The sequence below is a fragment of the Manis pentadactyla genome, chromosome 5, assembly GCF_030020395.1.
Source record: "Manis pentadactyla isolate mManPen7 chromosome 5, mManPen7.hap1, whole genome shotgun sequence".
NCBI lineage: Eukaryota > Metazoa > Chordata > Mammalia > Pholidota > Manidae > Manis > Manis pentadactyla.
In genome coordinates, this window is record NC_080023.1 from 105,928,055 (window position 1) to 105,950,962 (window position 22,908).

General features: G+C 39.0%; 1 protein-coding gene across 3 annotated transcripts in view; it reads left to right on the top strand.

Annotated features, from left to right (window-relative positions):
- The window catches only part of ADAD1 (adenosine deaminase domain containing 1), a 118,416-nt gene extending 101,348 nt beyond the window's left edge, over positions 1-17,068 (top strand). Inside the window, exon 11 of one of the 3 annotated variants that reach the window (XM_057502597.1) lies at positions 16,564-17,068. In XM_057502597.1, the coding sequence (XP_057358580.1) occupies positions 16,564-16,722 (159 nt within the window). In that variant the 3' untranslated portion in view covers positions 16,723-17,068. The remainder of the gene's footprint in view (positions 1-16,563) is intronic. The other 2 variants (XM_057502598.1, XM_057502596.1) reach the window with 2 other exon arrangements.
- The last annotated feature ends 5,840 nt before the right edge of the window (positions 17,069-22,908 follow it).

The window sequence follows — 22,908 nt, forward strand, 5'->3', positions numbered from 1 at the left end:
ATTTTGAAACGCTGGGTTTGCTTATCTGTCTGTCTTCCCTAAGTGATAACATTTAGGTGCTGCTTCAAAGGGCAGTACCAGGCTTTTTCTTGAAGGACCTGGAAAGTCTCTATGAACTCTCTTCCTCTCCTTCTGTATGTATGTATGTCCATGGAGAGACACATGTTCTTAGAAAGTTAATAGTGATTACCTTCTGAATAGTGTGATTTGAGAATAATATTTACTTTTCCTTTGTATCTATCTATATTTTTTGAATGTTTGATATAAGCACATTACCTTAATAATAATAATAGCAATAACGACTTCAATTTTTGGGAGATAAACAGTTTCAGCTTTCTGTTTATCAGCCACGGTTGTGTTCCTATCTGATAATCTCTCTCCTTCCTCTTCTCCACTGCAGCCCCCAAAGAGCTGCTATCATTTATAAGGATTCCTGCCAAATCGTTTTTGAAACATTTTTATCTATAGAAAGCAAATGAAATCTAGAAGACCTATCAGGCTTCCATGGAACAAACATTCAAGCTTCAACTATATTTAGGCTCTGTGTCCCTAGCCCACTGGGGTAGAAGCAGAGTCACAAAACAGTATTTCTCTTGCTGTGCTTTTACCTGTTTTGTAGAAATTCCTCCCAGCTAATTCTGAAAGGCCCGGTGGGAGGTCACTGGTATTTACTAAATCACTCTCTGCACCCACGTAACACTTTCCATTCCTGCTCTCTTCTCAGGCTCACCGTGGCAATGTCCTGAAGCTGCCAGTACTGTCAAGGCCCTATTGACTTTTACCAAAACTCTGGTTTGTCTAATGCTGGACAAAACTCTCTTGTTTCCTGATTTATTTCTGTCTTGGGTTTCTTAAGATCTATAACAATTAGTGAAACAGCTCTTTTAGTTTTATTCACGCTTTATTCACTCCTTCCACCTTGGACACAGGAGTTCAGTCCATAGGAATTAGACTGAAAGACAGTATGAGTAGTGGATACCTTGGTCTACTCCATCCCTTGACTTTCTTCCCTCCTCACTGTCCACCTTCAGCCTTTGTCTTGGACCAAACTTGAGGATGTGGACTCTTGTGTATGTTTGAATGAGTTCTTTCTTTCCCAGTGGGCTTTTCAGTCCTTTAGACAAATAGGCCCACTGTGGCCTTCTAGACGTGCTCAGACCTACCTGAATTCCAAAATGAATGTGGCACAAGATACCAAACCCACTCTGCTTTGATGATTTAGATTTGGAGTTCCAGATATAACAAAGTGTTTAGTGAGTCAGAAATGTAAGAACTTCAGCCAGCACTTGAAGTTGCCGGCATTTCCCTGGTCTAAGTGGGCACAGTAGATTTTTTTTTCAATATAGTCGTTTGAGAGATCCCAAGTAGTTATGCAAAGGCACACAGACACCCATTGCCCCTGGAGAAAGCTGAAACAGAATCTTAATATGGCCTAATTGTAAGACCTCTCAAGGTCCCTTGATGTGTGTGGCTGGTTGCTAGAGCAGAAGTAGGTAAATTTGTGTAGATGCCAAGCAACCTCCTAGGAGAAGAAAGGGTAGAAAGTCTTTTAGAGTTCAGTTCATTGGAACCTTTCTGATGGATTGGGGTGGTTACTGATATTTTCCTGCAGTTTGAAAGGACAACAGGGCCTAGGGACAAGCACGAAGGATGAGGAGCCTAGTCTGATGGGTTCATGGGGCAAGGGAAAATCTGTTCTACTTGGCTGAGGCTGGACAGCTTCCCTAGGAAACCTCTCTGGCTTAAAGCTCAGCTTTTGAAACAAAGATTATAAACGTGTGGACTGGCTGGCTCTCTTCTTAAAGCCCAACCCTGCAGGGCCTTGGTCTGGGACAACAAGGGCATCAGTTCATCAGGATACAGTGTCCATTGGCCTGTGTTGGACTCAGCAGCAACCAAAGCAAGAGTCTCTTTTACCTGGTGCTTGGAATTAAGACTGACCTTTTTGAACTAATTGGTACTTGACTTGGCAATTCACTTGGGTTGGGATTGAGGACATGGGAAGGGCTGAAGGTTGAGATATTAGACTTGTTGATAAGTTGCAGGTGAGGCTAAAACAATTGACAGCTATAATTATAGCTTTTGATATAATTATAACTATGACTGCTTTTGCACCTCTAAATTGATAAAGCCAGTCATACCAGCTATACAAGCAGAAAGAAGGGGCTCCTCCCCTTTTGTTATTAGTTTTGAGATTATTGTCTACTGTAATTTAGGGCTCAAAAGAGGTGTTGCAGATTTATGCTTTTAACTTTAATTCCCAAAATATTAAATAATTCTGAGCTTTAAAAGCAGAAGTTAACATGATTTTTTGCCCTACTCTGGTCTCCTTAGTAAGCTGGACCCATTCACAATGGCCTCTGGAATTAATGCATTTTGTCTCCAGGTTGGCTGGTGTCACTCACCAGTTCTTGCCCTGTGATTCCCATTTTTTTGCTTTGAGTCCATCTCCAGACTTCAGTTCTCCCTGTCTGCCCGGCCCTTCTGGACTGGCTATCTGTTCTGGGCTAGATTTTCTAGACGGAGAGATATTCTTTTTCCAGGCAGGCCTTTCTTCGGCAAATGCTCACCTTTCTCTTGCCCGCAGCTCCCACTCCTGAACCACCTCCTTGTTAGAAGAGGAAGATAAAGGGCAGTATCAGGAAACAGGCCGCGAAGTTCACTCCAGCACCATGCAGCTCTCTGTCAGAGGCTACCCTTTTTCGAGCTACTTCACACTCTGCTGTGTCATCTGTTGAATGCAGGGATTAAACTCGATGGTCCCACAATGATTTAGGAATTAAAGAACAAACATTAATTTCTTGTGCTGGTGATGTCTGTTATAATTTCTAGATGTACATACAAAACAAACAAAACAAAACAAAACAAGAAAGCTTCCTTCAAATCAAATGTGAAGTTTTGTCCTGGAGTAGTCATAGTGCATTCATAGCCCTCAGTTTTTAGCTCTCAGGATCAGGATGATGTGGAGTTTTTTAAAAAGTTGTGAAAAAAATGGAAAACTTTAGCAAGTTACAAAGCATTGTATCAAACATCGGTATGTATTTCCCCTTCTAAAGAGGGAAAGATGGAGGTTGATTAGAGGTGATATAATGGAAAGAAATGCTGAAATCCTAGCATTAATTTTACCTTAAAATTCTGGAGTTTTTATTCACATCAACTTGATAATATAAGCAAAAGCAATGGAGAAATTTGCCCAAGACTTAGTCTTCCCACCTTTATTCAAATTACTGTCTATATTACTTTCCATATCTTAACAAGGGAAAAACTGAAAGTTAAGGGAGGTTGTGTGCACCACAATGACTGCCGTCATACCTTCCACCACTGAAAATGAGAATGAGCAGGCAATTTGTTTTTCCAATTCAGAAATTACATTTTTTAAAAAAGCTAATTTTAATGGCATCAAGATTAAAAGCAATCAACAAAGGCAAAGAAATTCACTGTGGAGGAATTGAAATTCCTTCTTAAATCACAAACCCAAGAAAACATAGTAGTCTAATGGTTTGATCATATCAGGGATCCCCTGCCCATACTCAAAAACAATCTGTCTTCCCTGTAAGAGACCTTTTTAGTCATGCAAGATGATGTGTCTCATTCACACAACATGAAGAGATTTTAAAAATCACATTCTTAAGAGGCTTATTAAGTCTTCTTAAGTTGCTTGTATCATTCTTTGAGGTTCTTTTGACAAGAATGACCTAACTACAAAATCCTTCTAAGATTTCAAACCAGAAAAGATTATGTTAAATTTTTTTTTGGTTGTGGGGGGAGGGCGACATTGGTTAGCCAGTAAAGACAGGTCTACTTTTTATCTTTAGCAAAATCAAGATGAGTGAACTGAAAGGAAGATTGGGTTTGGGCTTATGCAAACAGTTTCTTCCTCTCTACTCTTCTACCTTGCTCTTCCTGCAGAGAGATTTACCTTTGCATTTCTGTAGTCCATCCCTTCATTCTCTGAGCACTGTGCATCAGTCCTGGGTGATTTTAGCATTTCATGTATAAAGTCTTAGATTAAATGAACAAAGTTGATGTTACTTAAGGTCAGCGTGTATAAAGCAAAGTCCTGAAACTGAAAAGTATAACAAGATTCCATTCGAGGGACATGAGCAGGAATCATTTGGAGCTATGTGGCCATAGCTATCAAGAAATATTTATTAGGTGCCCATTTATATATAAAGCTGAACTAAGTAAAATGCAGAGAATATCATAGGCACAGTCCTGACCCAAAGTGGCACAGTTGATAGCAATAGTGATGAAAATAACAACTACCACTTAGCAGGTAATTACCATATGCCAGGCAGTTATATTCCCATTTAATCCCTGCAGTCACTCTAATAATTAGATATTATTATGACTATTTTATGGAGGACACTAAAGAAACATTTAGGAATTTGCCCAAGGTTGCACAACATACAGTATTGTCTCTGAAGAACATGCTACTAAATTGTACTCCCCTTGAGCCAAAATGAAGATTGAGCATGTAGGACTTAAGATACCCTCTTTCCCACATTAATTAATTTTAATTAATTAATTTTTAATTAATTATAATTGCTTGATTATAAATATATAAGTGCATAGGGTCCTTGAATAGAGGGGGGGAAATCGAGAAAATAATAGAATCTCTTCTCCTGATGGCCCCTGATACTAGTCTTCTGGAATGACTCCCTAGACAGAAATGAGGAAGCAGGTACTAAAGGATTCATAAAATATTTATATATTTTTTTTTCTGGGAGGAGGGAGTTTACAAAAGGAACAAATTCTACTTAAAATTTTGAAAAATACAGAAATGTATAAAATAATTCCACCAGAGAAGATTGCTGTTAATGGTTTGTGTATATTCTAGATTTTCCCACATAATTACTTAAAAATAGGAGCCTAACACACACACATTTCATTTAATAATATGCTACATAATTCTATTCATATCTTTACCTCATTTTTTCCCAGGACTTCTTAATATTTCATTGTATGGCTATACCATAGTTTATTTATCCAACATTTGTATTGACTTGGACATTTAAATTTGTTTTCAATTTTTCAGTATTACAAATATTTTACAATAAATATTTTTAAGCACATATCTTTGCAATGCAGATAAAACAAATCCCCAGAAGTGGAATTGTCAGGTCAAAGGAGAGGCACATTTAAAATTTTAAAGACTCTTGCCAAATATGCTCCAATAGGGTGGTACCATTTTACATTTCCACCAGCAGTGTAGGAGAGGGCCTATTCCCCTACATGTTTGCCAATACTGTATATTATTAATCTTTTTAACATTTGCTAGTGATGGATGAAAATTTTATCTTGTCATTTTGATTTAAATGTCTTTTATTACTATTAAGTTACAGTATATCTTTTCATATGTTTATTTGGCCAGTTGTATTTTTGTTCTGTGCATTCCTCATTCTATCTTCTTTTTCAATTGGGAATTTAATCATGTTCTTATTTATTTTGATAAATTCCTTGTATATTAGAGATTAGCCTAGTAGTTGTCTGCTATACATATTGCAAATTTTGTTTCCTAATTTATCTTTTGACCTCATTTTCTTCTACTTCTCTGCCTTCTCTTTCTCCTCCTTCTCTTCTTCTGCTGTCTCCATGTCTCTCTGTTATATAGATGCTTTTAATTTCTATGTCAAAAAGTTTTTATGGTCTTTGGACTTCAGATATTTATTAGAAAGACCTTTCACAGTCCCAAGGGTATGCAAGTATCAAGTTATTTTTTCTTATAGTATTTCAAAATTTTTCTCATTCAAATATCTGCTCTAAATTGAATTCATTAAAATTTAGCTAGGAATGTAGGTTTTCATATAAAATCATCTGCTTTAAAATGTCTACTTCAAAGTACACATGCTTTTAATGTGTGGGTCAAATGAAACAAATTGGTGGTCAGATTTGGCCTTGGACTGCTGGTTTGCGACTTGTGCTTACAAAGATTACACATAAGAAATTAAATAAAATCAGACTGTTACATTACTGATAGATAAAAGGAGTAAGTAAATTCTGTAATTAAAAGCAGGGAAAGCTATATAATTACCTATTTGAAGGTAATAACCTTCAAGCTCTATCTCCTGAGGAAATTACTTAACCTTTCAGTTTCCTCATTGGCAAAATGGAAATAAAAATAGGTCTCAGGAGCATTAATTGTGTTTTGGCCTTGTATAGGGTCTGGCACAGGGATGAGTCATTGAGTGGTAGTTATTATGAGGGGTTTCAGGGAATTGTAAATACGGTCTTTCCCACTCCCATTGTCATCTGCAAGGCATATTCTAAGCTCATTTCAGGTGGAGATTCCATTTAAGTTAAGTGGTGCTTAGGGGTTTCCAGTTTGTGTGTGGTTTAGTGACGGACTCTGTACGAGATGTGGAAGAAGCTTTAGACACAATCTTTACTCTCAGGAAGTCTGCAGTTGGGAAAATTATATTTTCATTCTGAAAATGCAAGCATGGATTCTATAAGAACCAAATTGATACAGATGAGATGTGTTTTAGCTCAAGAAGATAAAATTGTAAGGGGAATGGAATTGAAGGCTTTGCATAGGATTTGTTTATTCCAAAAAAAGGTATTCCAGGTGTGGGAAACAGTATAAACTGTTTGGGAAACTTGGGAAAAAGACATAGATATGAGTTTGGAATGTATCGTTGTGTTCCATGGCAGATGGTGGGGGTCTCAACGGGGACAAAGAAGAAGGGACAGGGACAGGTAGAATTGTGGGAATATGCTGGGACAAATATACTGAGCTCAGTGAATGGAAAGGGTTACAATCGTGGGCTGAGGATTTTGGAGGGAGAGGCACAAGAGTCTGTGACAGTACAGTTTGGTAAAAAGGGCTGTTCAGTAATTGGGAATTATGAGCATTCACATGGAAGTTGAAGTTATGACTATGGATGAGAATGTAAAACTAATAATAGCTAATGTGTATTGTCACTAACATTATCAATAATATGTCACTAACATGAAATGTGGTTTCAAGAGGTTTTTTTATCTTGTCATTTAAGCTTATCACCTAAACGTTACAACAACTGTAAGCTAAGTGCTATTATTAGTCTTATTTTACAGATGAACACACTGAGGTATAGAGAGGTTGGGAAACTTGATTAGGATGAGAGAGAGACCCTCAGTAACATTAAAGTGTCTGCCACTTTGGGATCTTCTTTAGAAGAGCCACTCGTGAAATCAACCCAGAGGATAGACCCAAGCTCTCAACCTCTTTTGAATGCACCTTAGGATATAAGTCAAAAGGCAAGATGAAGATGGGGTCAGAGTGTCTTGGCGACAATCTGTACCCTCACAGTGTGATGTATCAATAAACACTCAGAGGATTAGAAATTAATGAAAGAACAAGACTCACAGAGAAGGAAAAGCCTATTAAGGTGAAAAATTGTTCATTTTGACTCATGGATTTTCTCTGTTCATTGAGTCATGATTGCTTAATGCTGCCAGGTACTTCAATGATTCCCTTTTTCCTTTTTTGACTATTAGGTACTTTCTCTCACTTTTCCTTCTCAGTTTTGGGGATTTTCAGATTTTAATTTGCTACCAAGCAACAGGGGAAGAGAGAACCATTGATTTTAAAATATTTACATTTAAGTAAACCAGCCCCAGAATCATCAAGAATCTCATCCAAGAAAACAAACAAGTTTATCTCTGTTAGCAACAGGACTAAACTTGTCTTAACATTCCTCTTTGCATATTTTTTACTCAAGTACATCTTAAGCTTTAGCTTCTGAAATATTGTGCTAATTTCCTCCCCAAGAACCAATAAATGCAGCTTTTATTTCTCAAGACCATAAAGGCAAAGCAAGTCATTCTCCAGATACCCCTACACCATTAAATTGCCACTTGGTAAAACGTGAAGACAGGAAATCTGACAGATAATTTGTCCTGAAGTTTACCTCCTCAAAAGGCAATTATGGAAAACTTCTTCCACATCATGAACAGAAATCTCTTTTCCTAGAATATTAATTCACAGATCTATGGCTGAACCAAATCTGGGTTTAATAACATAAACCCAGAATGAGCCTGTGATCCATTGTTCCACTCCAAGGAGTAGAGGAATGTAGCTTCAGTGACTGCTTTGGATTACCCTTCTTTTCATTCATGCTCTCAGATTAAATAGTGCCAGATGTTTCAAATCTAGAATATGAACATCCACTTCCTGCCAATGCAAACAGAAACTCTACTACATGTTCTTGGGTCTTAAAAAGACAACCAAAAAAATTCAACTAGTTTATTTGGTGTGTTTGTAGTTTACATGAAAATACCTCCTTTTGGCTTATAAGAATTCATTAATAGAGGCATATTTTTTAATAGATGATGATATCAGCAAACCATTGTTAATACCTCTACAATATATCTGAAATGTATTAACTTGTCTTCAGCTCCACTATAGCCACCCATGTCCAAGCCACTCACTATCATGTCTTGCCTGGATTACTGCAGTGGCCTCCTGGTCTGGTTTCTAGCAGCCAGAATATGTTTTAAAACAAAAGTCATTTCTTAGTTCTATCTTGCTTAAAACCTCCTGTGACCAACAAGACCCTGCCTACCTTTCCAGTCTGGTTTTCTTCTGCTCTTGGCCCTGCTCTATGACTTCTGTTTAGTTTTAGAACTTAACCAAGGTTCTCCTCTCTAACCCCATTGCACAATTGGTTTCCTCTTTCTGGATGACTGCCCCTCTCCTTTGGAATGGCGGTCTCTTTCTCCTCTTTAGATTTCAGCTTGATGTCAGCACCACAAAGAAACCCTCCCTCACTACCCTAAGTAGGGCCCACCATTTTTACTCCATTTCTTTGTCTTGTTTGTTTCTTTTATAGCAATTATGTTAGTTATTTGTTTCTTTCCTTTGTACTTGTTTTTCTTTTTAGAAAAGTTGAAAGCTCTTTGATATCAAGGGCCATCTGTGTTCACTACCATATACTCAGTATGTGCTACCTTGCCAGGAACACAGTGGGTTCTGCTGCCTATTGATTTCCGTGTGTTTCAAGGAAGAACTACAATGTATTTTTGCTAGTCATTTTTTGGTAATGAGATAGTTTGAGATCTGATTGTTGCCAACAAGCTTGACTTTGAAAAGAGAAACTAGACTGGACTAGTGATGTAAGTAACTAAGACATGCCTATGTGTCATTTGAAATGCTGGCCTCTAGGCTAAAATGTTAAAAGGCCCTGGTTAATCAACAGATTCTTGCATTGGTAATAGTCCAGTGATACTTACATATCCAGTTACCAGAGGCTGTGGCAAACAACTGTGTTCAGAAGAAGACAACTAAGATGAGGGAGGGTCTGAACACCATGGAGTTGATGCAGAGGATGCACAGGGAGTGCTGGGGGCAGAAGCAGAAGACAGTGCTGCCTTGCATTCTGTTCATCTGCACAGGCAGATGGGTACCTAAGCAGATAGCAACTGAGATAAACACCCATCATGCACAGAATGGGACCCTGGATAAGCTACAGAAAACAGCTAGAGAATATAGTGGAAAATTAAATACAGAGGCAAAAGTGGGTCAAACAAAGACCAGACATACATTTCTGTTCTTTGGAGGCAAAATAAAATGAAGATGCTGCTAACAGAAGAGGTAGATATGCAACTAGGTGCCCAAAATGGTGGCCGTTACCCAACAACTTCTGTTTATTACAACTGAGAACTCACGCCTGAGGAGAAAACGCTCATGAAAAGGACACACACACTTAGAAAACGTGTTGTCTGTACCCACACTGTCAGACCACACAGGCAGCTCTCCCACCTACTTGTGCATGAGCTTATCTCCATCAGTTGTTCTAAGACTGAAGTTCTGCTTTTTCCAATTTTTAACTTAACCTGCTTATTAAGAATAAAACCAGTCAAAAAATCCAGAATAATCTTTTAATTTTACTTTTTATTAAGGTATCATTGATATACACTCTTATGAGGGTTTCACAAGAAAAACTATGTGGTTTCTACATTCACCTGTATTATCAAGTTCCCCTCATACCCCGTTATAGTCACTGTCCATCACTGTAGTAAGATGCCACAGATTCACTATTTGCCTTCTCTGTGCTACACTGTCTTCCCCGTGACCCCTCACACCATGTGTACTAAACATAATACCCCTCAATCCCCTTCTCACTCCCTCCCCAGCCCCCTCCCACATCCTTCCCCTTTGGTAACCACTAGTCCCTTCTTGGAGTCTATGAGTCTGCTGCTGTTTTGTTCCTTCAGTTTTGCTTCGTTGTTATACTCCACAAATGAGGGAAATCATTTGGCACTTGTCCTTCTCTGCCCGGCTTATTTCACTGAGCATAATACCCTCTAGCTCCATCCATGTTGTTGCGAATGGTAGGATTTGTTTTCTTCTTATGGCTGAATAGTATTCCATTGTGTATATGATGGACACTTAGGTTGCTTCCATATCTTGGCTATTGTAAATAGTGCTGTGATAAATATAGGAGTGCATATGTCTTTTTGAATCTGAGAACTTGTGTTCTTAGGGTAAATTCCAAGGAATGGGATTCCCGGGTCAAATGGTATTTCTATTTTTAGATTTTTGAAGAACCTCCATATTGCTTTACACAATGGTTGAACTAGCTTACATTCCCACCAGCATTGTAGGAGGGTTCACCTTTCTCCGCATCCTCACCCAGAATAACCTTTTCAGTAGAACCCAGAATCCTGCAGCTCTTGATAAGAATTAGAATAAAGATCTAATTAATGGAAATAGAATACACCTTGCTGAGATTGGTATGTAAACTATACAGATAACTTAGATTTTCAGTTTTTTCAAAGAAAAAATGTAGCAAATTCAAAATTCACAGTTTCTACCTTTCTTATAGGCAGTGGTTTAATATTCATAGAATTGGATTCAATTAAACTGAACTGAACTGAATTGAATTGAATTCCAGTGACACACTGATAAATGATGTCATTTGTTAATAATAGTTTTCATGGACTAACAATTACCAAAGGGAAAGGAACTGGGGAGGATGGGTGGGAAGGGAGGGAGAAAGGGAATAAAGGACATTATGATTAGCACACATAATGTAGGGGGTGCAAGGGAAGGCAGTATAGCACAGAGAAGTAGTGATTCTAAAGCATCTTACTATGCTGATGGACAGTGACTGTAATGGGGTATGTGGTGGGGACTTGATAACGGGGGGAATCTAGTAACCACAATCTTGCTCATGTAATTGTATATTAATGATACCAAAATAAAAAAAGTAGTTTTCAAATAATAATCGCAAGTAATTAGCTATTGCTGCAAGCTAACATTTATTGACTGAATGTTTAGTACATGCTTTGCTCTGTTCTAGCTCAGCAATTCTCACCTATGGTACAAGAGATGAATTCATTTGTCACAAACCAAATTTGTTGGATATCATTATTATCCATGTTTTATGGATAATATAAATGAAGCAGGAGAGGCGAAGATATTTGTCCAAGGTAACATGGAAAGTGGTAGAAGACGAGTTGTTTAAGAACTCCATAGCCTAAATGCTTAAACACTGTACTTAACTTTCTAACAATATTAATAATCATTACAAATGATTTATTTATGTATTTAAAAATGGTTATCCCTATGTGACTCTCTCAGTAAGTATTCCCTTGAGTAGGAGAGAGAGGGAGAGAATGAGAGGGTTGCACTGAGAACACCAGGAGTTGCACCCCATCCCAGGTACGCCCACAGTAGTATATGGTGTCCAGGTACCTTGCCTGGGTTTACATCTCAGTAGAAAAAAGGGTTTCAGACTTCCACCTAACAAAATAAATGGGTGTTCTGTTAAATTCTACTCTGTGTAGCAATTGAGAAAACTCAGGGAGTGACTTTTTATGTGCATTGCCAATAAATAGTAACATTTGACACATTTTTGAGAAATTTTACCCCAAAGGATTTCAGAAATCATCTCAAATTTAGACCAGCAGCAATTAGTGCTTTGGAGCCTACATCAGACCCAGTTTATGAACCCCCCTCAGATTCCCTCAGGCCCACCTGCCCTCAGGGGTCTCACTGCTTGGTTGGTAGAATGCCCTGGTCAGCATTACAGTCACCCTGTCACTTAACACCACCTGCTCTCACCACTGCGGGGTGATTGCTGGGCGCCAGCATGGTCTCTGTTGTGCCTGTTGAGAACACAGATGGGATCTGACCAGACCTACAGAGGCTCTGGCCCCTCCAGTCACTCCGATGTCAAATGAAGCATCTTATTGTAAGGCTTGGTAGCCAGCTTCTCCAGCAGCTGCTGGGACAAGTGGGGCTGTACAGCCAAGAAGTGTAGGGGAGTTAATGTACCACCTGGTAAACTTTGGCCAGTGAGGCATGGGAGATAAAAGGGGTTGGCTGATAACTCCTCTCTTTGATGGACTCAAAGCACATGGTTCCAAAGAGCCTGTCTGAAATATATCCCATGTACCTGAGCAGCATCTGCATTTTCTTGTGAAACTGGCCGGCTTGCTAATGCAACAACCAGTATTGGCTTTCTCTCCTTCCCTGCCCCATGTTCCTTGCCTTGTTTCAGATCTTAGGGGGAAGGTATTCAGTCTTTTACCATTAAATATGATATTTGATGTAGGTTTTTCATAGCTAATCTTTTATCAACATGAGGTGTTCTCATCTACTACTTGTCGTCTGATTTTTATCATGAATGGGTGTTGAATTTTGTCAAATGCTTTTCCCACATCTATTGAAATGATCATATGATTTATTCCTTTAGTTTGTTAATATGGTGACTTTTATTAAATACTTTTTTGGATGTTAGATCAGCCGTGTATTTATAGAACACACCTCACTTGGTTATGAGGTATTATCATGTCTATATATTGTTAGATCTGATTTGTTAATATTTTGTTCAGGGATTTTGTATTTATGTTCACAGGGGATATTGGTTCATAATTTTTCTTGTCATATCTGTCTGATTTTGGTATCAGAATAATACTGGCCCGGTAAAATGAACTTGAAAGTGTTCCCACCTTCTGTTTTCTGAAGGAGACCCTATTAAATGTTTAATTGAATTCTCCAGTGAAGGAATTGGGGCTGAAATTTTCTTTATGGGAAGGTGTGTAATTCTGAATGCAATTTCTTTAGTAGACATAGAACTATTCAGTTCCCTATTTCTTCTTGCAAGTGTTTTAGTAATTTTTGTGTTTCAAGGAATTCATCCATTTCATCTGGTTGTTGAATTTTTTGACATAAAGTTGTACATAACATTTCCTAATTACCCTTTTAATATCTGCATGATTTGGTGTCTCCTTTCTCATTACTGATTTTGATCATTTGAATCTTCTCCCTTTTTTTTTTGCTTTGATTATTATAGCTAGAGGTTTGTGAATTTTACTATTTTTTAAAGAATCAGCTCTTGGTTTTCTTAATTTTATCCATAATTTGTCCATTTTATATTTGACTGATTTTCTGCTCTTATGATTTATTACTTCCTTCCTCAGTGAAGAAACAGTTTTCAAGAGGGAGACTAGTGGATTCATTTGTGTGTCTGAAGAAAATCCAACAACAGACTGTCTGTAATATTACTTGGGCTTTAATGATAACAGATGGTACCGTTTTTTGAAAATAATTTGAAATAATTAAATTATTTTCTGATTTTTTGAGGAACTAGCCTAGTGTTTTAGAACACTTGAAGGGCTGTATGAATGCAATTTTCTGATTGTTTTTAATTTTTTTCCAGTTTTACTGGCTATAATTAACATATAAAACTGTGTTAGTTTAAGATGTACAAGATCATGATTTGATATGCACATGTATTGTGACATGAGTACCACAATAATATTAGTGAACATGTCCCTCACTTCACATAGTCCTTTTCTTATTTTTGTGGTGAGAACATTTAAGATATACTCTTTTAGCAGTTTTCAAGTAACAGTATAAGTACTGTTAACTGTAGTCATGCTGCTTAGACTAAATGTTATAAAGGTTGGAATTAAAGGAAATGAGAAATGAGGGAGGAAGACTTAGATAATAGCTATTGATGTCAAAGTCCTTAAGAAATTTTGGTTTGGGGTGAGAAATAAACAGTATTCCCCTAAAATACCTATGTCTATAAGAGGAAAGGTCCTCTTGTTAATTTTTAGAATAGTTTAATTTGACTAAATCCCATTTAATAGGTATCTTTGAACATATAGCTTGCTCCCTCTCCTGACTCTTTTATAATCATCCCTTTTCAATCAGGAGAAATAGAAATTTACTAAAAATAGCAGCAGGGCTAAAGAAGAGAGCACCAACACTTGCCCTGCAGAATTTTAGAAAGTATGGTATGGCATCTTTGTCAAAGGGAGATGCTGGTATCAGACTCTCTGGCTTCAAAGCCTAGCTCTAGCTGGTTTTGGGCAAGGTGTTACCCTCTCCATGCTTCTGCTACCTCAACTGTAAAATGGAAATGATGATAACCACCTCGAGGTCGTCATGAGTTATATGAAGAGCTTAAAAAAGTGATCATAAGGCATTCCTCATGAGGTCATAGGTACAGGCTAGGAGGGAGACAGAAGGGTAGGAGACAATGGGCACTTCTTCATGTAACTTGTGCACTCAGGGCCTGCTCAAACTTTATCATGTGTATATCACTTCCATTTGATGGAGAACTGCAATGCATGCCCAACTTATGATTCAGTAGTTTAGATAATAACACAGTGCATGAGAAGCAGCTCAGGTCACAGGTCACATGGTAAGTTGGTTTCCCATGGTTAAGCATTCAGTCTCTATTAAGGCCAAGTAGCAAGCCAAGTGCTATTTCTCAGAGGGAGCATAGTTATCCACATGGGATGGAAGTGTTTTGCTCCAAGATTCTAAGGGTCTGCACTGCGATTCACCTTTAGGGCCTGCCAAGGGTTCCAAACAGCACCCCTATCTGCCACTGCCGCTTCAAGCCCCATTGGATCTGCTGGGTCGTCTGGCCCAAGTGACAGAGCAGCCTGCACAGCAGCCTGGACCACTGCAGAACCTTCTCTTGTTCTGGGTCCCCTCAAAACTAGCAGCTTTTTGGGTCACCTGGTAAATGGGCTAGAGTGACAAATCCAAATAAGGGATGTGTTGTCTCCAAAATCCAGAGAGACCCATTAGGCATTGTCTTTTGGTTGGAGGAGGAGCCAGATCCAACCATATCTCCTTTACCTTAAAAGTGTTATTTCAATGTGCCCCACTCCACTGGACCCTAGAGACTTCACTGAGGCCCTGAACTTCTGTCAGATTTATTTCTCACACCCTGGCATGTAAATATCTTACCAATAAGTCTAGAGTAGTTGCTACATCTTGCTCACTGTGTCCAGTCAACATGTCATCAATATAGTGGGGCCAGGGTAATATCTTGTGGAAGGAAGGGTGATCAAGATCCCTGCACACTAAATTAAAACATAGGGCTGAAGAGTTCATAGACACCCTGATGGAGGGCAGGGAAGGTAGACAATGCTGGCCTTGCCAGCTGAAAGCACAGTGGTCCTCATTGACAGGGCTGGAGAAGAGGCATTTGCCAGATCGATAGCTGCCTACCAGGTACCAGAGGGTGTGTTGATTTAATCAATGAAACCCCATCTGGTACGAAACCTTCAATTGGAGTGACCACCTGGTTAAGCTTATGATAATCCAATGTCATTCTCCAAGACCCATCAGTCTCCTAAAGAGGTCAGAGAGGTTAGTCACATGGGGATGTGGTGGGAATGACCACCCCTGCATCCCTCAAGCCCTTAGTGGTGCTAATCTGCAATCCCTCTGGCAATGCAGCTCTGCTTTTGATTCACTGTTTTCCTAGACAGAAACAGTTCTGGTGGCTTCCACTTGTTCTTTCCTACAATACTAGCCCTCATTCCACAGGTCAAGGAGCCAATATGGGAATTCTGCCAACTGCTGAGTGTATATATTCCTAATTTGTATTCTAGAACTGGAGAAGTAACCACAGGATGCACTTGGGGATTATCATAAACTTAACCAGGTGGTGACTCTAATTGAAGGTTTTACCAGATGTGGGCCCACTGTAATACAGAGCTGGGCTAAAACTCCACTGATCGCTTGACCTCTATAAGCCCCCACTCTGGTGGACAAAAATGATGTTTTGGGTCTTCCAGAATTAGTATCAGTTCATAGCTAGTATGTGTAGTAGTCCTCAAAAGGTCGGTTTCCTTTTCCACAATGCAGTTACTCTGGTGAAAGGCCATAGATCCCTTTGGGGAAGGCTGGGAGAATGACTGACTATAAGTTTTTGGCAGTATACCAAGGTCCTTCCTTGAGTGACTCAGACTCCCTGTCACTCAAGAAGTTCGGAGTAAATAAACTGGTTCAAGTCTGGGAGCTGGCTGAGGGGCTGGGACTCTGTTTTTATAATTCAGGTTGGACTTTTTGTTCACTTAACCTAGCACTTTTCTGCTTATACAGATGAAGTAAGAATTTAGTAGGCTTCCTATTTATTTTACTTCTAGGAACATCAATATCAAGTAGCCAACTCCATAGGTCTGTGCTATTCAGATTGTTCTGACTGCTTCTTTGACTCTGCTGTCCATTATTGTAACCTTCGGCCCCTTTCCATTGCTGGTTGAGTGCCTCCCCTTGGCCCCCCCACCCTGACCTGAGTTCTCAATTACTCTTATTGTATTTAGATTTCCCAATTCAGTGACTGTACTTCCCATTGTAAGTTCCTGCCTACAGAGAAGAGTGATTACAGAGCCCTTCAAGATGCTGGAGCTTCCCTCACAAATTTATTTCTTATAGTCACTGTGAAAGGTATGTCTTCTTGCCCTTCGCAGTGTATTATTTAAATGACAAATCCACTCTAACATTCCAATCTCTCTAAGCTTTTGAATCCCTTCCTCTACATTAAATGAAGGAAGGTCTGATAGTTCCAACTTTTGGCCCATGTTTTAGCCAACCAACCAACCAAACTGTTAGAGCTCTTCTATCTCACTGATTTGCAACATTAAAGGCAGAACCTCTGCTTTGTGAACCCATAGCAATGAATTTGGCCTGATTCAACTTTATGCTCCTTCCATCAAAATGCCACATACTTAATATTCATTTCCACACATTCCCTGGATTTCAGTCTATATAAATTAGTTATCTTAAGTTATAGAATATCTCTTCATGGGTCACACTTTGTACATTATGTTAGGGACTTTAGACCTTTAGGTAATGGCTCAAATAGTTAGGAGGAGTTCTCTCTTACTCAGCCTTTTTGTTCTTTTTAGGTCCACCCACACTGGGGAGGGCAGCCTGCTTTTACTCAGTTTACTGATTCAATTACCATCTACAAACACTCTTACAGCTATATCAAGAATAATGTTTGACCAAATAGCTGGACATCTGTGACCCAGTCAAGTTGACATATAAAATTAACCATCAGAGCCATCTCGTTATTTTCATAAATATTGTCTATAATATTTGTAGAAAAGATTTAATTTGGCTCTTCATCATTTCTCACCTAAACTAATAGAACAGCCTTACTAGCAATGCCTTCGTAGCCAACCTCCATTTTCTTACATTCATCCCCTAAACTACTACCAGAATTACATTACTTTTTAACAGCACAAATTGAAAGTGTTTTCTACCCGCATCCCTTTGCCAGAACACCATGGCAACCTCCTGCAAGGCTCGATGCAGTCTCTGTGTAAGTGTGAGGAAGTCCTTGTATCATCTTCCACCCCACCCTTCCTCAGAGGAATGCCTGCTTATCCTTCTGGTGATAAACTGGTGTAACAGAATATAGTAGCTATTAGGTTGAACCATAAGAAGTTTCCATTGCTGTAGGTACAAATCGGCAACTTGGTAGAGTATGATGCAGCTGAACCCAGTCATTTGAAAAGAGAAGTATACTTGAGACTTTTCAGGAGCAGAGCTCATCTCATTCATCTCCAGTCACTGGCTTGCATGATTTTTGGCACATCAAAGGCCCTAAAGAAATGTTTACTGAACTAATGAATCATTTTTATTTTAAAGAATGTTCAAGAAGTGAAAACTTTGGAGTGTATAGTGAATTCTCATTATCTTAGATTTTACCTGACTTCATACACTTGACTTTAACTTCAAAAAAAAATTAGAATTATGTTCAAAGATTCAGTTTAAAAAAGCGATTATTCTAAGAATTAAAGACACTTCTAGTTTATCTAGACATTTAAAAAAATAGTCTTCGCCTGAATGGAAGAAAAACCATAAGGGATATATTAAATTTAACTTGAGCTAAGTTTTATTCCAATCACCTGAAAAGTAGTCCACTGCTTGTGGCCAAAAAACTCCCTTTTGAAAATGGTACTTTGGGGTTTGTTGGGATTTTTCAGTGACCTTTTTCTGGCTCCCAAAAAGTGCTAATATAACTTATTGAACTTATGGGAAAGTGAACCATTATGATCAGATAGAGCCTGTTGAATCCATGAATGCCCTGGCAATATTTTTTAATTTAACAGGAAATAGAAAGTTTTTCAATAGATGATCTCTCAAGGTTAATTGTAATCTTACCTTAAAGAATTGAAGGGCTGGGACTTTGAAAGATCAGTTTATGTGTGATGTTTAAACCATTCCCAACAGGTAAGCATCTATCTTATTTTAAAAAGGACTGTAAAGAGGTAGAAAGTTTAAAGCCTCATAAATCCTCTTACAGACATAAATAAATGTTATATCCCCCATGGGGATTACCAGTACAACAATAATCCAACACATTAAGTGTCTGGGACATAATAAGTGGTCAACAACTATTAGCTAAAATTATTTTTGCGTAATTAAGATAGCCAGAAGAAAATAAGCATCTTCCTAAGACTAAGAAAATTAGCTTCTATAATTTTTTTTTTAAGTGGTGTATCTACTTACCTATGTAATTATTTTGGAACTGGATGGCATACATGAAACATCAGAAAACATATGAACTATAAGGCTCTAGCAGAAGTGGGTTTAAATTCAACCTCTGCCAAATTTATTCTTAAAATGGGGACTGTTACACAAAACTACCTTGTAGGACTGTTGATGAGGTTAAATATATTATTGGTAAAATGTTTTGTACAGTGCCTGCCCATTGTGGGTCCTTTACAAATAGTTTCTGTCAACAGTGCTAGTACCCAGAATAAACATTAACAAATGCTTGTAGAAGAGGGACTGATAAATGTAGAGTCAGTCTGTGAAATGATAAGCCTGGCTCTTGAGGGCAGGTTTCATTTCTTGCAGTGTTCCTACAAAAGCTGTATATTCACAAATCAAGAATGTTAAAGTATATATTCCTCCATTTGAAGGGAGAGGGAACTGTATCAGTGAATCATAGCTAATCTTCTGAATCACCTAAGGGAACCTTATTGTAAAAGTACAGATTCTTGAACTTCAAGTCAGACCTAGAAAATTGGCCTCTCTGGAGGTGGGGAGAAGAGGGAAGGAATCTTGTGTTTTTGAAAAAAGCAAAAAAATAAAAAACAACCTAGGTGATTCCCATGATAAGTCAGTGAGATGACCTCTCTATTCCCTTCAAGATTTAAATTCTGTGATTCTAATCACACCTTTTAAGTGAGTCAGAACTCAGAATTATTATGCAAAATGAGGTCATCTGTCGTTTCCTCTCTTTAGATTATGGTAGAGGGAAGAATCAATGAGTGTTACCTGATAAATTAATGGAGATTTGCTACAATATAGAAAAATGAAATATAGCCTGATTAAACCCTTAAGCTTTAAAGCTCTAATATTCTGAACAATAAAGTGAACAAAGCAGACTGGATTTTAACTTGATGGATATTCGGTGCCATTAAAAAATCCCTGACAAATACGGAAAAATACCCAGGGACTACTCCAGCAAGTCACAGTCAAGGGGCAATGAAGAATGAAGGTGAAGGTGATAATGGACAGAGATACCTTGTTTTACCTCATGACTGAACAACTGCAGTCTTGAGGCTGAATCAATAAAGAAAAAGAATAAGCCTTCAGAGAACCAGAGTGATATTTTATATAGAATTATAAGGAATATTTACTGTCTGAGGCCCATATGGTCAAGGAAAATGTTGCTAAATTAGAGTTCACAAATGTATTTGATTCGATCAAAGGAAGAAATCTCATACCAATTTTGCAGTGTGTCACAGATTAATGCAGCAGATCCTGACTGCCAGGATAAATCACTCTTCTATGGATTAAGAGCAAAGTTTTATATTTCCAGCACTGTGTCTGGCTCCTGGAAAGAAACTAGTGCTTATCATAGCTATCAGGTTCCAGAAAGCAGATAAAATTCTCAGTGAAGTCTCCTCACTCTGGGAAGGGAAAAAGAGGGTTGCCTTTCACTCCTGAATTGATACAGACTGAACTAAGATATGAGTAATTGTTGATGTGACCCCTCAGAAGTATTTACCTAATGCAGTAACACACATTAGTGTGCTACGTGTGTCCTTTGAGTAACATGGTGTCCTTTGAGCCTGGGGTGGTGCTGGAAACACCATGCACTAACCTTGAGAGTAAGCAGATACCCTGAAGACCTCAAGTCTAAGCAAAACAGTAAAAACTGCACCAGGCTATCCACCAGGTGTGTAATTTTTAAAAAATTCTTATTAGTTTACATAATCCTAGGTTTCCAGCTTACAGGTATGTTAACATATTTTGGAAAAGTCAATCAAGGGCTATCTGCAGGACCCCAATCAAAACAGCTAATCAGTCAGTCACAAGGTAGAGAGGAAGATAATTCTTAAGTGTCTGATTACAGCTATAACTCTCATGTATTTTCTGGCTTTACAACTGTACACCATTTCATAGCTGAGAAAACCCCTCCCATTACTTGCTAATCCACATCATGAGGACCTGTATCAGGGCTGATGTAGTTGAGGTTTAGAGGCTAACATCGACTTCTCTACAGGAAAGGAGTTCTCAAGGGCTCTGTATCCTGTCCTGTTTTTAACTCTGAAATGTATTAACCTATTCACCCCTTGTGTACATTGCACAGAGGAGGAAATGATAAGGTTTTATAACTGTTCATAACTCTCTGATTCATTCTTGGTCTCAGAGATCTGTGAGTGTTTACTGTACAGCTTAGCAACTTTCTTCCTGAAGTAATGGCCAGTAAACGTCTTCTTGGGCCACAGCCAGGGACAGATAGTCTCATAGCCCTGTTTTGCATCAGGGCACTTGGTGGCCTTCACAGAAGATGAGAACCGTGTGAAGAGAAATTCTGCCCTGGGAGCTAACTGCTAATTGGGAAGGGTTCTTGATCACTAATGAACATTTTCATTTAATTCCTAGATTTAAGGCTGTATTTAAAGAGGCCCACTTAAGGGAAGAATTTCAGTCTAGACATAACAACGATTCGGTGCCGCGTCTGTGGCAATGAGCAAAGAGGGAAATCCCGGCTTCCTTGGAGCTCTGTGTCTGGAGCCGCAGTGGGTTTTAAAGTCGTCCCAAGGCCCCTGAATCAGCAGTTCTAGCAGTGTTTCCTCTCTGCAATGAAATTAAAAGTCTGCCTTACAGGCTTTCCTCACTTTCTCTTTCTTTTTCACACTTACACTGCATCTCCTCGTTTCACTGCACTTCCCTCATCTGTTTCTTGCCCTCTTTCTCTTCTCCCTCATCCTTTAACAACTTCCCAGCTGGGGAGCAGAAAGGGATGGTAGGAAAAGCATGAGCATCAGACTTAAATGCCAGATGGAAAATACGTAGAGCCAGGGATTTCTGTGTGATTGTTTCGTAAACTCAAAATCTTTAAATATGTTAGGGGAATCAGGCTACTGAAACTTAGTTAGATCAGCTGTGCTGTTCAGAATTTGTCCCAGTCAGCTTGCCGATGCCATCTTCCAAAGTCTGCCTTTAGTTTGAGACAGTTTGGGGAAGGGCTTGGGGTCAGATGGTACTAACTTGAGATGCCACCAACCGGTTCTGAACAGGAGGCCTGGTAGGTTGAGTGGTAAAGAGCTGGGTAGGCAGCTGTCCCCAAGATGATGTTGCACAGACTTGTGAAAACCCAATTTTTTTTCATACACGTGGACAAAAAACCAGTTGGTAACAATTTATTAGATTTCCCCAGCGTGCATGAGGATTTCCGCAGAGGATGAGTCTTCACTGTTGGCAAATGGAACACAACTCTGGTTTCAGAACTAGGATTCTAAAATGTCCTGTGACACCATTTTACTGACCGAAGAACAGGTTAGGGCCTTTTCGGGTTTAAATTCTGTTAGGGCATTTGAGTGACTCAGGACTTGCCCATTGCTAACACAGGGAATGTCCTTTCCTTTTATCCCACTCACCTCCACCCCAGCAGTAGTTTTTGCATCCACAGATAAGCAGGAGAATTTGGGGGAGAAATTTTCTGGGGTCTGAGCCACAGCAGAATAAAGAAATTGAGGAAATGGAATGATGGTATAACATCTGTCTCCTGTGTGGCTCCTGGAGCTGGGTTTGAGCCACGGTGCTTCTCCTCTGCCACCCTTTGGACTGAGGAAGAAGAGAAAGCCGGTGGGCAAAGGAGCTGTGTTTTGGATATACTGAGTGACAGAGTATATCAAGTTGTAAAGAAGACAGCTCCCCTTGTGGAGTCCAGCACAGCTGTGGTGCTTGAGAATTGCCAGCTTTGGGGGCACTGGAGAAGCACCCTTGGCATGGGCCTTGATGTACTCATGAGGGGCTACAGTGATGCTCTTTCCCATGGCCTTCTGGACTGCTGGCATTGTGCGGAAGTGTAGCAGAGCCAAGACAGAAGCACATGAAGTACACCCTTTGTACTGGTGCTCACAGTTAACTCTGGGAGACTTTGAGAGGGAGTTGAAATCCTGCAGTCAAGCATAGGGACATAGTAATTTGTAAAATTCTCATGAAACCTGATGTCCCTCTTAGGAAAATCAGGAATGCCTTCTACATGTCTCTGCATGTGTACATGTGTGTATGTGTATGTTGAAGGTAGTCAGAATTAAATATGTAGTGTAATTACATACTGTGAGGGTTGTATTTATTTTACATCAGTAGATCTTCCTGGCCTTTCCTTCCCTATATACCTTTTTAAACCCTCC